Source organism: Rhopalosiphum maidis, chromosome 1 (assembly GCF_003676215.2).
Source record: "Rhopalosiphum maidis isolate BTI-1 chromosome 1, ASM367621v3, whole genome shotgun sequence".
Lineage (NCBI taxonomy): Eukaryota > Metazoa > Arthropoda > Insecta > Hemiptera > Aphididae > Rhopalosiphum > Rhopalosiphum maidis.
The window spans coordinates 53,700,983-53,717,880 of NC_040877.1; the positions used below are offsets into that span (position 1 = coordinate 53,700,983).

The 16,898-nt window shown below is 32.4% G+C and overlaps 1 protein-coding gene across 1 annotated transcript; it reads left to right on the plus strand.

The window, feature by feature from the left end:
* The first annotated feature begins 7,324 nt into the window (after positions 1 to 7,324).
* On the plus strand, positions 7,325 to 16,486 carry LOC113549755. The gene is made up of 2 exons (XM_026951214.1): positions 7,325 to 7,945; positions 16,083 to 16,486. Exons 1-2 carry the CDS (start codon positions 7,549 to 7,551, stop codon positions 16,484 to 16,486), a joined length of 801 nt encoding a protein of 266 aa, XP_026807015.1. The 5' UTR covers positions 7,325 to 7,548.
* Positions 16,487 to 16,898: the final 412 nt, after the last annotated feature.

The following is a 16,898-nucleotide window of genomic DNA, read 5'->3' on the forward strand; positions in this document are numbered from 1 at the left end:
ATTGGATTATAATTTTAATTTATGTTATTTTTTTATATCTGTGTACACGATAAGTAGATTTTAGAGAGGTCAAAATTAAAAATACCCAATATTTTTCAAAATAATCGATAAAAGAAAGTACAAAATCGAGGACGTATTGAATTTCCACACAAAATCAGGTATGAGAAAATTGATTTTGTTTTTGTTAGCTTAATTCATTACTCATCGACAATTTTCATCAAATTTTCATGTTACTGATTTTTACATAAGATATAATTTTCAAAATATTTTGACTTTTTTGAGGTACATATTTATGGACATTTAAAAATGTCTATTGTTTAAGTTTTATTTCTATAAATGTCAATAAATAATTTCCTCAGTCAAAAAGCTTAATAATTTAATACGAGTTATATAAAAGTTATATATCCTCTATATAAGTTCTTCTTAAAGATGAAAAATATATATTTAAAACACAGAGATGGCACATTTTATTTCTATGAGCTTTCAAAGTTGAAGTTTTGATAGAATTCATCAAAATCTCGAAAATTCACAATTTTTTTGCATTTATAATTATATTAAATATTTTATTTTGTTTATTTACTATTTAATACAAAGTTCCTCATAAGTGAAGCCCCCTATCATTGTTTGCTAATTACAACGAACATTGATAACCATTTTAAAGTCATTTATAATAGTTTTTATAAGATTGAAAGATTGTACGTTATAAATTATATTTAAAATAGAGTATTAAATACTAATTATTAAGAATAATCGGTCAGACTAAAATCATTACGTAGTTAATATAAACATTCACATTTTCGATATTTATAGTTTTACCTAATCGTGTAACATATATTATAAGATATATCATATATTTCTATTCGGAGTACAGATATTTAAATAATTTATTACTATTCTAATAGTTTAAAACGAATTTTTATCAGCTAAAACACCTTCGGTACTAAAAATAAAACACACTTTATTGAAATTGGCTTATAATAATAATTATTATACAGAATCTCTTTTAACTATAGCAGTATTGATGCTATTTTACAATAATTATTCTTACCGGTATGATGAAGTCGATTGGAGGAATTCATTTATAGAATTAGTTTTTGATATTATAATTTATAATTATTTATATATTGAGCGGATGTGTAGCAGATTTCAGTTGTTTCAGTTACGTTTAACTGTTAAAAATATCTGTTTATAAAAAGAAACGGCATATGAGTTTATATATTTATATAACTATATAATGACAAAGTTCCCGTGTAAAATATATCAACTTTAATGAACTATATAATAGTTCAACTGACACTTACACATACAACGTTATTTATATATTTTTTGAATATATAAATATGTTATTTTGAAGAATCATTAAGGTTAAAATTGTATAACTGTAAAGTTGCTCATGTATATTTAAGATTATATTTTTATGTTTATAAATATAACAAAAATTACCATGTTTATAAAACCAGTACTATTAACTTGAATTACCATAATATAATGCATAAATTGTAAATACGGTGTAGAAACCATAAGCAATTATTGCAGTGACAGATTTAAATATTTTATCTGGACAGTATTATTACTTCAAGCTTTTTAAAATGAGGCATAACGCATTTTAAAAAACATTATTAAATTTTATATGATTTTCCTTTTAAAAATATTTATTTGTTTTTAATGTCATGGTCAGTTTTTGTTGACGTGCCTCGAATTAACAATAAAATCCATAGTCATGAATATAATACGACTATATATATATATTTACAATAACTATATGTATGTGTATTTAGGTATCTAGGTAGAGGTGCGTGCAACTATACCTATACTATTACTATACAAATAAGATGAAATCTTTTTCATTTAAAATATATACTTTTTTTTTTTTTTACTAAATTTCTCTTTTCGGTAAGACAGCTGATTAGGATTTAGTACTGTTTTCAACTTGAAATCAATATGCGGTGGTTACATCTAAATTAAAATAATTTATTTTTTGTAATTGTTTACCTTTTCAAGATTTAGATTTATATTATTAAGTTTTAATAACGCTAGTTGTTCGAAATAGTTTATAGATGTACAAGACTTGACGAAAGAATAAATTAACTATTAACATGTTCGACGAGACACTGTTCGAACGGTTTGTTCTTGACCAACGATAAAGTGTACACTGCAGTTGCTTTGTCGACATATTGTAGGAATTTTAAAATTACATTTTAATATTTAAGTTGTAAAAAAAAAAATCATGATTACGACGAAATTATTCTGTCAAAAACAATAAGCGTGTTCAAATATTATTATAATATCATAAAATATAAAGTGGTTAACGACTGTAAATATAATTATTGTTTTTGCTTAAATAATACAGGTTTTACTTGCAATGTTATTGTATAGTAGTCGTTGTAAAATATTCCCTTTACCATACACCGGGTTTTCATCTTAATGTGTCGTTATTGCTCGATTCTTTCCACAAAACGATATAAATGTATAAAATGTTGTACTTAAATAAACAAAATTTATCGTATATCTACATAACACACGTCAAAACGGTATATAGTTTTGTTAATACAGTATAATAATATAATAAACAATAAATCTTGCGAGTTTATAGTCTTTAAGTCGCAGTAATTCCATTAGAGCTTGTCGCCTACCGCCTGCTCTGGATGTTCGTTCTGTGTGCTATTAAAATGTATGCGATGTGTACCTACTAGTTATAAAATAAGGTAAATCGTCCATGTTAGTTGACGCAATTAGCAATTTTATATTAATATTGTGAGTATATTATGTTTTTATAATACAACGATCACAGGCGATTGCCAATACATACACTGAGTTATTCTTTATAAAACATCAAAATTATCATTCCGTTTTAAGAACACGTTAGTAAGTACTAGAGCTCTGCACGGTCCGTTATTTTAAAGATCAGACCGGACTTAAAATTTGAGGAAGGGACCGAATTCGGACCAGACCACACTTAAAAGTTTAATAAAAGACCAAAGTCGGACCGAACCATGGCTACGTATTATTTATAACCTAACCCGACCAGTTATTAAATTTATTCATATAGAGTAGACCGGGACCAGACTGTCGGTTCGATCTTAAAACATTTCGGACCGTAAGGTTCAGTCAATATTAGCTCTGACTGGACAATGATGCGTTTTGTATTACAATGGAAAGACATTGTTTTTAAGTGAGCTATCCATAGTATTTATAATCAATGGTATTACGTCAAAATAACTTACTTAGTTTTAAGAACCGTGATTGGGGCCAAATCGAACCGGACTGAACTATTTTCATTTTTTTTTTTTTTTTTAAACCGAAAGGGACTGAAAATAATACATTTTATCTGAGGACTGGACTGAATTACTACTAAAAAATATTGAACCGGACCAAACCAATGATTCATAGTTTTTGTATGTTAGGGCTGGACTAGACCGGACCGTGCAGAGCACTAGTAAGTACTATACAAATATAAAACTGCATAACTATAATATGCATTATATTGCTATCGATTTGATCGTCAGGAACTTGTTAAAGAGAAAAATAGTTTTATTTTTATTAGATACAGCTGCAATGGCATAAATATTCAGATAAGTAACAAATACAAATAAAAATTTATATTTTTTAAGAAATCTGCACATTCTTTTAGCGAACAAATGAAACATAAAGTCATATTTCGTAGAACGATTAAGTTAGTTTTTGTTTAATATTTTACCCGATGAATGGATAGAAATGTTTATGCGTACACCACTGAGTAAGCCACTTCTTTAAACCAATGTCGATGGAACACATAATATATCGATAAATCAAAATACGGTAATAATAATAAATTAGGAAAACTATAATATTATGGTATATTACATATTATACCGGCTATATTGTTGTATTTACGCATCATCTATATAAATCGAAACGGCCATCAATCGCGCGAGGTCGCATGAGACGTACGAATCACTTTGAATACTTGAACAAATACTGAATAGTTATTAATATATTATAATATTTGATACACGTCGCTTGAAAATATAACATATTCTTCTACAAGTGTATTACTGTAGTAGTGTGGTATCGTATTGGCATACACAAATTATAATTATATGAACAAACCTTCGATCTCTTATCAACTACCAGAAGTGTACCTAAATCGTATTTCAAAAAATAATTTAAATATGACATCGCATTGAATATACCTATATGGCATAATTTATACTGTTTCCCGCAGCTAATGGATTTAACGACGCGTCAACAGTAAAAATAATAATAAATTATTTATATTTAGAAACATATACAGAGTGATTTGCCAAGAATATTATAATAATGTAAGAATAAAAAAATAAACGTTATATGCGGTTTCAAAATTTCGATATTCCTTACACTTCAGAGCTTAAGAATATGTTATCGCTTATCGAATACAAATATTAAAATTACGCTATTTACTTCTTCCAAATAGTCAGAGACTCTCGAGATAATGAATTCGAAAATTTGATTTAATTATATCCTGTACGGCGTACAGGTACAATGCAATTAAATGTAAAATATATACATATTATGATTTAATGTAAATGACATAATTGGTTTGTAGCTGCGTATACGCGCAATTATATGCTATGCAGTAGCATATTATGTGACTCAAAGTACGAACTCAAAATACTGGAATCTGAATAAAAAAATAAATTGATTACTGTTCGTTAAAAGAAGTATCTACAAGTACAGTTGTCACTCGCAGGATACTGTACTTAGAAAACGGGTTGTTGGTAAGATGGCTAGTGCGCATGCACTTGATTTTGTACTAACATTGCATTCATCAATCCATGATTCTAATACTCTCACTGTCAAAAAATACAACAAGGTCACGCCGAAGCTTTATCAAAGGGTTATACGTTACTAAAAACTATTTTTCTTTTCAATAGCAAATCCTTTTTTTGGTCATCAAATGGGTTTTCTGGCAATATATAAGTTCTGCGTCTTATCGACATGAGTATACGTGTCGATTTCTCAATACGTGATCATGTATGGTACGGGGTCATCTCTTCTTCAATACTAAAGATTAGGTGTAACTTAAACTAATTGACTGTTATTTATTATATTTAAGTTTACTTATTACAACGAAGCATATCATTAATATTATCATTCCGAATTTTATTTCACAATAAATTTATTTCAATGATAATTTAAGCAATTTTTATAAAGATCATATTTTCCGAAATTTAGATCGAAATGAACATTTGGAGCAACTCCACTCTTTTTTACTCTAAATTGTTTAGCAATTTTTTTTTTTTGTGATTATATTTATACTATATTTTGAGTAAATAAATAAAATAAAATGATTTAAATAAACGTTATAAAAAAGACTGTGAGACAGTACAGCAATCTGTGATAGTAAATTTTTAGTCATCTAGAACGTTATCCACAACGTGTACACGTGGAAGCGATTTACCTTTGTACCCCATTCTAATCATAATCAGGATTATAAGACTTTATGTTCCTACCAAGGATAATATTCATAGTAATAAGTTTAAATATACGAAAATTATAGTATTTAATTAAAATTTAATAATTTATTAAAATTGACAGAGTATAATAAGTACTAGTTTAATTTATTATAACATACTTATATTTTATATTTCATTTAGGATCAAGGATTATAATCCTAAATATACACAGTTTAATAACACTAAAATAACTTATTAGAATTTCGAAAATTTAGATCAGCATTAAAAAAAAAAGTGAAATTAGGTACTTCTATATTATTTACAGTAAAATAACGTAGTTTTCATTTAAAAAAAAAAAAAAAAAAAAACTATGTACAACCACGGGGTACTCCTTTAAATATATACGTAAATCTAAGTATCTAAAAATGTGGTATTATATATTATTTTATTATAGGTACTTGAAAGTTCCAAAAATCAGAGTTTTGGTAAATGTAATATCAAAGAATAACGGTGAGGGGGTAACTATGAGCATGCTTAGTAAATCGCCCCGCGTGAGTGCCATATAACATATTTTTAAAGTGCGATTAGGCAGGATGAGAAAAATTAAAAATTAACATTCGAGCATCGCGAAACGAGCCACGAGGCACAGTTTAAAACGTTCTTTTCTCGTTTGAAATTCGCCCGAGAAAAAAAAAATCCGCGTGTGATGAAGAACAAACGACCGGGACGGGCTGTATAGTATTTCATGTTATTATGTAGCCACAACACATAGTGGGCACATCCTACTCGCCGCGAGACGAACGCTTCGAAACGGTTGTCACGCCAAACGTCCGTGTATCGCGCATCATCATCATAAATGCGCGTAACATAGCGATATAATTATACGCAAAGAAGCGCGCGGCTTCGGTATCGTGATAAATATTATTGGAGTATAATGCAAAACGTATGTACAGTCACTTTCGACTTTCCTACATGGCCACTCGCTGTCTAATAATGGCAACAATAGGCGGTGAACATTATGATATTATTATTATATATGATGACGGGGACGAGAGAGAAAAAACCAAAACCCGAACGTCAGTGGAAAAAAAAAAAAAAAAACGCGAGGTAAAAAATGTGCGCACACACAAACGATACGATGTGCCGCGGACTGACTGGGCACGTTTGTCTGTATCATATAATATAATACAATATAATAATACATACCTATATATACATAACGGTCGGCGGACGGTTGCAGCGGGTCGCTATTTTTATTTTTGACTTGTAATTATCGCGGAAATCGTGTGTAGAAAAACCGCTCCGGGGATTCGGTGTGAACTAGTTAAGCAAATGACCATTTAACTTATATATTATGTTCTTACATTGTTTTTCATTCTCCTGTATATTTCTCTCCGTTTTTCCTCACCGGTCGCCCGCCAGCTCCGGCATGGCTTCTTCCTCCCACCGCGGGCCACATCCGCTCGCGCGTACCTACTCTGTACACAGTCCCATATAGTTCATTGTCGAATTCGTTATAGTCACCGTGTTTATTTTTTCTTCTCTTCGCGTTTTTTTTTCCGTTTCTCCTCTCCGTCTCTCCGCCGAGTCCGCGCGGTTAGTCCCCTACTCACCTGCACGCGTCCCGCCGTTCACCGACAGCTACCCGCACCGACTCCTCCCTTCCGCGCCGAGAGGAAAATGACCGGCGCGTGAAACGGCGAATTTTCCGACGACGCTTCCACCGCGCGTACCCACTACGACTGTATGCACACCGTATAATAATAATAATAATAATAACAATAATAATCGCAACGATAATAATCGCGATGGTGTTGGGCGGGGGATGGACGAGGGGCAGCGGCCGTACCGGTGCGAGATCGGCGGCAAAGATTGATTTTCACGTCACTGTCGTCGCCGCCACCGTCGCCGTCGCCGCACAATATTATCCATCTCGTCCCGTTGACCATCGGCCGTTGCCCGCGCGTAAAACACTAGCCGGCCGAAGTCAATATATACTCACCCTGTGAACCGTATACACGTCGCGTCGTACCCGCAACCGTACATAGACCCGGTCAACCCGGTCGCCGCTTTTCCGACCGCTTACCAGGTTCTCACCCGCGTCGCGGTCACGCAGCAGCCGCCGCCGTTACACATGTCGCCCGCCATGGCGTTGCCGCTGTTGCTGCTGTCGTCCACGTCCCTGTTGGCGCTCCGCGGAGCGTCCGTCGCCGCCACGTCGGCCGACGACTGCGTGCTGGACCTGGCCATCGTCTGCCTGGACGACAAGCTGCTGGTGTACGTCAATTGGCTGGAAAAGCGGGACAAGCTGAACGTGGTCGGCGACATCGTGACGATCGTCAAGAAGAAGGAGGCGGGCCTGGCCGAGGACCGGTCCAAGCTGCAGCCGCACAACAGCAACAAGCCACACACGCACCGGATCAGCACGTCCCTGGGACCGGCCATCGACGAGTACTTCGACACGCACACCATCCGGATATCGCTGCCTTGGATACTCGACGACGACATCGATCTGGAACTCGACCAGCAAGGTAACTATATCGTTAGATCTGCAGACGCGATTTTCACGTTTGAATACGGTTTTTGAATATTCCGCGATAGACTTGCAGGATGCGCGCGACGGAAAAATGGCTAGGTCGGTGGGTCCGGGAATAATCGTATCGTAAGTCCCATCGCGGTCGACAGACACATTACGCACCGCGACGTTGAACGAATAATTGACGATTAGCTTTTGCAGATATCGTATTAAAAATGTTGTTGCATTACGACGAATTGGTTTTGAAACGAATTTCGAGTACGAATGCATACTTATTCGTTGCGGTTAAAAGGCCGTTTAAATAATATGATCCGTTCTATAGACTTTTAGGGATCGCAGTCCGACGCGCAGGACAGTAACGCCGAAGCGCATTCGTGTTTAGGTTTACACGTCGTGGAATTCGTGTGTCATATATACTACGAAGTGCGATATCGCATAATTATGCATTTTATACCTACGCGGGATGATAGTGCTGCCAGCTTACTGTTGCCGATGTCGAGGTCGTCGTCGTCGTCGTCGTCGTTGTTATTGTCGCCGTGTACTCAACGCGCTCGTTGATAATCTACAAATCAAACATTTACCGCGGCCGAGTTTTATTCGGCCAACGATCTTATTATATTCTAATCTCGAACGACTAATGCTGCAGTAGCACCGTAAATATTTATCTCGGATGCTGCAATAATTCATTAATAGTCGTCCATTGCCACATTGCAATGTGTTTATTGCTCTCTATGTTTTATTCTAATTCATTAAAATTGTGCGAAAACGTAAAAAAAAATAGGTTCCTTACTCTGACAAAATATGCTGCAGTATCGTTCGCTGTGAGTATGGAAATGTTGACGTGTGTTGCTTAGGACTCGTCTGGCCATTATAAGGGCAGAATGTTCGTGTACAAGACAACGTAAATGTTATAAAAGCTTACATCGGGATTCGAGAAGGGACAACATAATTCCAATTCGCTATTGCAATATAGCGCGTAGCTTCATTTGACGTTTTATTCGAAGTTTGAATGGTATTGATTACGAGATATTATGCGTTTATTAAAACGTTTTCCCGTATACATAATACATTATATATTACATATTATTATGCGATATCGTAAAATATGTAAAATATTTTTTATAAAACATATAAGCATATACTTTTTATGAACTTGGTTCATAGGTATCTAATTGCATAGACCCATAAATTATAAGATTATTTAGAATCACAAGGAAAACTGCGTACGAATTAGTCTTACTAGAATATAATATAATATTATATTATTTCATAATCACGGTAATAATTATTATCTTATTGTGTATAAAATTATAAATGGTGACACAAATAACACTGATGTCACCATCATTAATTTTTCAATGGTCAATTTATCATTAATGCATTTAAATATTTTCATTTAAACTTAATAATATTGCATAATATATTAATACTTATTAATGAAGTTATAAATACCAAAATAGTTACATATCACTTAAATGACTGTTAATGATTAAGTCAATAGTATTTATGAAAAATAAAAATTATAAATCAGTTAAGTTGAGATAAGGTATAAAATATGAGTTATAATTAGTGTAAAATATTAAAAATAAAATATTTAACATATGAGGAATAAACACAAATAATAGGTATAATATAAACTTCATCATATACTTACCCTATTTAAAATATACAAATTTAAACTTGTAATTGGTTAAGTTAAGTTTGTATTCCGTACAAATATTTTTAGTACTCATAATAATTATTAAGTTATAAAAAAAAAATAATAATAATAAAATCGTATAACTTATAGATTTTATTGAATTTGGAAAAAATAATAATAATAATTTTAAAGTGACAATTTGGAAATAAGTTTTTAATTGAACGAAAAGCAAATGATTTTGCATGTAGCGTTCGAACTTAATAAAAATTTGAAGTTCAAATGTACTTGAGAATTATGCCTATGTATCTTTAATAATTTTTTACAGAGACAAGAATAATTTATGTGGACTTCATTTTTTTCTAATTTCTAAAATGTTGATCTAATGTATAATTTAATAATTTAAAATGTTCATTTGAAGAAAAAAAATCAACAGTTTCTTATACATATATGTATATATTATTGTATATATATATAAACTCACAAAGAGTCAAAATATTTTTAAAATTATATGATTATTATTTATAAAAATATTAAGTGAACATACCTACAGTTATTTACTTTTGAATTACAATAAAATAACAAAAATCACTCGAAAAGAAATAATTATTTCACCAAGTGAATTATAATATGTAAAGTCCTAAAGAATTGAACTTCATATATGAGATATTTACTTTTCAGTAGATTTTTTTTTTTTAAATGATTGAAGTGTATAAAGAACTTTTTTAGGTTTTTAAAATATGAAATATGAATTTTTAATTAAAAATAAATAGCTAATTTTTGTAATTTTTACGTAATTTGTTAAAATTCTAACTGCAATAATTTATAATAGTTTTGAAGATTTAAGATCAATTCTTTTTAAATGTATGATAATAAAAACTTATGAGGAACTTTTTATTTAACTATAAAGGTTTTCGATTAAGTAAAATTTTTGTATTGACAATAAAAAAAAAAATCGAATATTTTAATTGTCTATAAATTATCTATAAAAAGCTCAAAAAGAGTTAAAATATTTTAAAAATTATACCATTTATAGAAAAATTATATTATAATTATTTGGCAAAATTTCAAATAACTGCACTTATTCGTTTTATATTTTTATTTTTTAATTAAAACGCAAAGTTGAAAATTCAAGTATTTTGTTACAAAAGATGATAATAAACAAAAAAACACACATCATTGTAAAATCAATACAGTCATGGATTCGATTAGAATCTAAAATTGTTATAAAGTACTTATTAAAACAGAAATATTCAAACTAGAATAGCACAGAACAGTACGGTCCATTTCGGAAAATGTTTAAATTTTAGTGACCCACAATACACTAAATAATGATAATTTTTTTTTAATGGCCATCTTTGCGATAACTTTTAGTTTAGTAGCATTTTGCAGGTGACACAAGTACACGATATTTGTATACTTATAATTGTTGCAGATATTAATCAATAATATAAAACTACATTTGAACATCATTGAACAATAAAGTTATAGAGAAAATAATGTATCACAAACTCGTATTTATAATACGTTTATTATCTTTTCTTTTTTTATAAATTATATAAATCTTAAGTAATCTAATATTAAATTTATTATATCATAAAAAGATACATACGTTTTTCAAAATTTAATTTATTCTACCAAAAATATAACCACTATCCACAATTTGAGAACTTTTGATTAGTACCTCTGTAAACTCTGTTTACATTAGAAATTAAAAAAAAAATATTTCTACTCTCAGTTTCTTAATTTTGAACGAAGATTTTTTAATACTATTTATTGTCAAATGAATGAAATACATTTTCTAAATTTTAAATTTAATTTATTCTAATTCGGATATTTTGGGTTGGTGACAAGTTTATATCTAATTTTGGATAAAAGTCAAGTACATTTTTATTTAAATTAAAATTTCTTCATAGTCTATTTAAATTAAATAAATGTTGATGTCGCAATGTTTGTTAGATTAAGTTAGGTGTTAAGAAAATAATTCTTCGGTTTTAATACATATTATTGTTATGTAATCGGTTGGATATTATTTTATAAATTATATTTAAATAACGTATTTCGATGAAGGTTATGATTATGAATATTGTATTTTATACGGTCAATATCATTCTAGACATACAAATAATAATAGTAATAATATGTTTGAAAACCCACATTATTTAAATACTATTAAAATATGTGTTATTACTGAATGGTTATTGTACATTGGTCTTCAACAAATAGTATTATGGTGTTTTATAATATCATAAAATATATTCTATACCACCTACCTTGCGTAGATAATTTTCCATCTTAATTTCAATATGGGTCACTGAACAAAAATAAAAACAAAATATTGTGAAGTCACCGGAACAAAGGGGTTAATAAAGGTTATTGAATAATAAATCAAACACACTAATGTTTTTTGTTTTTTTTATCCAATATTGTCAGATGTGGACGGTGTGGTTGTATTAATTAAAATATTTTTTTCTAATAACTATGTGCGGACTCTTTCGTAGGTACGATCCGTTATTTTTACAGTAAATGTTAATCTTATCGTGTGCCAGATGATTAGACGTTTCTTAGCTAGAAATTAATGGAAATACTAAATTAAACACCGAAGCTAGTGTGAATAATGTGTCATTTTAATAAGACCGGTCTTTATAAGACACGGAAAATATTCTATTTAGATACATTACATTATTATGAGACGTAAGATGTCTTTGTGACTCTGTACACGATTACAAAACGTCACGGGTTATGTAACATCATAAATCTCAAATCTGAACTCGTGTGACGCGTTGTGGACGTTCAAATTGCATTTAATCATCATTTCATATGATTAGTATTTTAGAGTAGTGTAGTATTAAATGTGTCAATATTTTGCGTGGGTATTCACAATGCACACATACGTAATATTCCTCACTAGATGGATCTCGTCAATTTTTTACTGCGTACAATGAACATAATAACACTTATTATATAATTGTTATTTTTATTATAGACATATTAGTATTGTAATACATTTTGTGTTGTATAAATATTTATACATTTCCGCTCTTACGTGTCTAAAAACTTTTACAGTTATAGACGTCATAATTCCTGTTCACTGATATCAAGCCATCGAATCATGGTTATTATTATTTCTAACTTCTGAGCTGTATACATTTCTAAATACCTATTAATAATTCCAACCATTCGGAATTCGGCGTCTAAAACTATAAGCTTAACAACAATTATTACTCTCGACATCGACATAATGAAAATTGTTTTAAATATTATACTCCAAGGATAGCTTTTAGGATTTTGGAAAGAAATAGAGGGTTTAGTTTTGGAATTTGCTTAGAAATGTACGTCAAGTTTGAAAGTCAAACCTTGGAAAACAACTTATGAATCAATTTGCGCGTTTTGCGTGGGTATAGTTATATAGTGATGGCAGTGGCCCGTGAGTGGTTGCATAGTTGGTTAAACAGTTGAAACTAATTTCTCTTGCGTCAATGTATTAAGATGGACAGAAACATCGATCACCTTTAACTACTCCGTAGTTGCCACAGAATCACTAAATAATTATTTAGACTTGTAAGCAAAACCATTTTTTTCGCAAAATATAAATTCATTATGTATATTGTATGGTTCGAACTATTTTAGTAAAAGCGCGTACTGTCGTATTGAATGAGGAAATCAACAATATAATATTAAATATTATAGGTATGTATAGCCGTATATAGGTATAGACTTTTTTAAGAATACATTTAACTGATATTAAAATACGATACTGAATCTATTATGCAATGACTAACAAGTCTATAAAAATATTAAATATTTATTCATGTTAGGTACTATAAAATTAATTTAAAAATAAAACATTTTTATCATAATGTTATAATATTGTATTCGTTTAACGATTGGTTTAATTCAAATGTATTCACTAAAATTAAAAAATAATAAAGATAAGATATACATGGAAGTTATTATTCCCAAGTTTTTATTATAAAGGACAACTTCTTATAACATTAGGACAATATTATTTTGCCAGTATTAAAGATGAAATTGCGAAATTGCGAATTTACTTTTTCATTTTTTTATTCTAAATTGATTGCTTTGTAATGTTATACTTACTTTGATCAATGATAATTAATTTCTACATTTTTTTTAAGAGAACGTCATACCCGCATTACCGCATGTGTTGTTTTTGTCTTACAAACGTAGTAAGTATAATAACGTACATACTACCTACCACCATACCAAATTTGCGTTCAGCAGAATTTAATTTATGTTGTTAGCTTCAATATTACAAGAGTCAATTCACCTATAATTATCAAACTAAAAATATTATCAAGGGCATCGCGTAGGCTTTTAATGTAATTTTAATTTTAAAGTATAACTATGACTTACTTTAAAATGAAAATATGAATGCCCTGGATAATATTTTTATTTTTAAGTTCAATAATAAGTGAAACAACTCTATTATTAAATGCTAACAGCATAAAATAGATTTTGCTGAACGAACAATTGCTATATTGTACGTTTAGTGAGATAAAGACAACGCACGTGGGTGGACATCCCTTTAACATATAAATAAATGAAAATATGAAATAAACGACTTCCCAATAAGTATTGTTGAAAAAAAAGAAAAACAATTAAAAATATAGTTGGTTTTAAGCACTGAGAAACCAATCGTACATTTAGGTAATTCGTTCAATCCGACTCTTTTATTGAATGGTACGCTGCAATAATATTTATTCAACATAATCGTTTGTTTAGACATTGCTGATATTTACGCATATTCGTGTGAATATATTATAATCGTTTATCCCACGCCCGTGTTATCATAATAATGGAACATATTCGCATCCGATTTTCCGTCGAGTATTTTCTCGTCGCCATTTCGGTTTTTTGAATGTTTTATCCGATTCTACGAGCGATCTATTCGTATTTGAATAGCTCGATTTATTGGGTATGGCGCTCGATCAAAAACGGTTTCTATTTTTTCTCCTATCAAATGAAAATGTTTATACGTACTATTATAATCGCGCCAAAGCACAGATAACGATTAAGCGTGGGTAGTGTAGTGAGATTGCGGTTGAAAAGAAAACGACGACAATACAAAGCGTTTGATTCGTATCCGCCGACGACGACGTCGTCGTCAACGCGCGCCCGTATCTACGAATCGCGTATAAACACGCCGCGCGTATACACGATAACAATATAATAATAATTATAATACGACGTAGCATGAGTAGGAACCGTGCATAATTCATTAGGGGGCGGATGAAGCCGATCTGTTTGAATTTGTCCCGAAAAACATAATAATAATAACGCAAATCCGAGCGGCGGCGTTGATCGTTTCTATAATAATAATAATAATAATAATAATAATTATAATTATTGTCGTTTTCGTTTCACGTCAGCTGCGCCGATTTGCAGCGCAATTTCACTCTATGTCCGGAAAATCGACCTCCTACACTACTACAGCACGCCGGTGTGTGTTCGCGTAAAACACCCACATTATTATGTCGTGTGATAGACGATAGTCTATTATTGTAACACGAGTGCACGACTTTTTTGTCGTTGATTTTTTTTGTTTTTCGCATTGACGCGCGAAAGTGCCGGTTCGATTTTTCCAGCAGCAAACCGAGCGGAAGCCGACGTTCGATGTACAGGCGGCACACACAATAGGGACGGACTCGCATTTAATAATACGATATATTATAATAATGATATATATTGTAATAGTGCACGCAGGCGAGAATAGCTGCGAGAGGAAGATTATTTTCCTCTGCGCGAGTCTCTCTCTCTCTCTCTCTCTCTCTCTCTCTCTCCCGCGCCGTCCTGGAATATTGGAAAAATCTTTGAGGTCAACGGGTTAATCAAACGACGGCGGTCGTCACGAGTCATTGGGCGTCATTATAATAACGTCGTCGGTATACGATGTACATTATAGTCATACCACAGCCCATAGCTATCGCTACACTACGCCGCCGCGTTATACTTACCATACTGTACCCGCGACTTCCGACTTTTCGAAACGGCGGCGCATACCTAATAACAATATAATATATATATATTTATTTATTTATACATTTATTATGTGCGCGCGTAATTATTCTCCCAGTCCAATTGGCCGCGACCGACCGCACGCGCAATTACTGCCGCTGAAACATAATAATATAATATAATATGTATACGACGCGCGTTATTATTATAATAGTAAAATAATATTATTCTACGACCACGACCGCGGTAACAATGCGGGAATGCGCGCGTCCCCGTATCATTATAATACCGCCGTCGTCGTCCGCGTATTTATGTATTTGCGCGCGATTTTTTTTCCCTTCCGCCTTTCCGCGCCCGTTTGTTTACATTATTTACTTTTAGGTGTTTTTATTCTCTCACAGCGCTCACCAAGTTTTCCGTACCGCGCTATACATCTATCTATCTACAATTTATCTAAATATCTATTTGTTATTTTTTTTTTTTTTGTTTTTTTTTTTTTTGTTCCGTCAATAACTAGGCCGCGGCAAGAAGTCCAAATTGAAACACCTCAAGAAAATGATGTCGATGTTGGGCGTGATCATGTGCGCCAAACTGTCGCTGATGGGACCGCTGGCCATGGTCATGATCGGCGCCAAGGCGCTAAAGGCTCTGCTGCTGGCCGTCGTCTCGCTCACCATATCCAAACTCATGTTGCTCAAGAAGTTTAAGGGCGGCGGTGGCGGTGGTGGATACGGCGGAAGTGGTTCCGTGGTCCAGGCCGACTGGTCGTCGGACAAGGACGACCGGAACGCGCATCTGCTAGCCTACGCCGGACAGCCGGCCGCCGCTTCGGGGACGGCTGTTATGTCGCCGTCTTCGCAACAGCCTCTTCAACAGATGTACCCTTCGTACGAGCCACACGGCTATCACGGGGCGGCCTAAACGCCGTCTCATATCAACACTACCACTATCACAACAAGCACTATCCACACATCATTGACACCTCCGTCATGATTTCCGGTCATCGGATATGAAATATATACATATATATATATATATATATATTTATCACTTCCGTGGATTCCTTCCGGAAGTGGACGGGCGGACGTCATCCTAACGCGCGTGTCCGTCAAACTAGTCACCGCTTCCCCCTTAGGCCTTCGCAAAAACCGTCACCATTACCGATGACGTATATCACCGTCTACCCGTCATCGTTTAGCTGTAGCTGCAGGTATATCGTTTGCCATCCTCGAAATCTGTAAGTCGCCAAACGCACTCCCCTCCACCCATCAAATTATTTAAACGTCGTGGAACGTATCTGGTACTCGTATCGTTTTTTTCCCTCACTCCAACG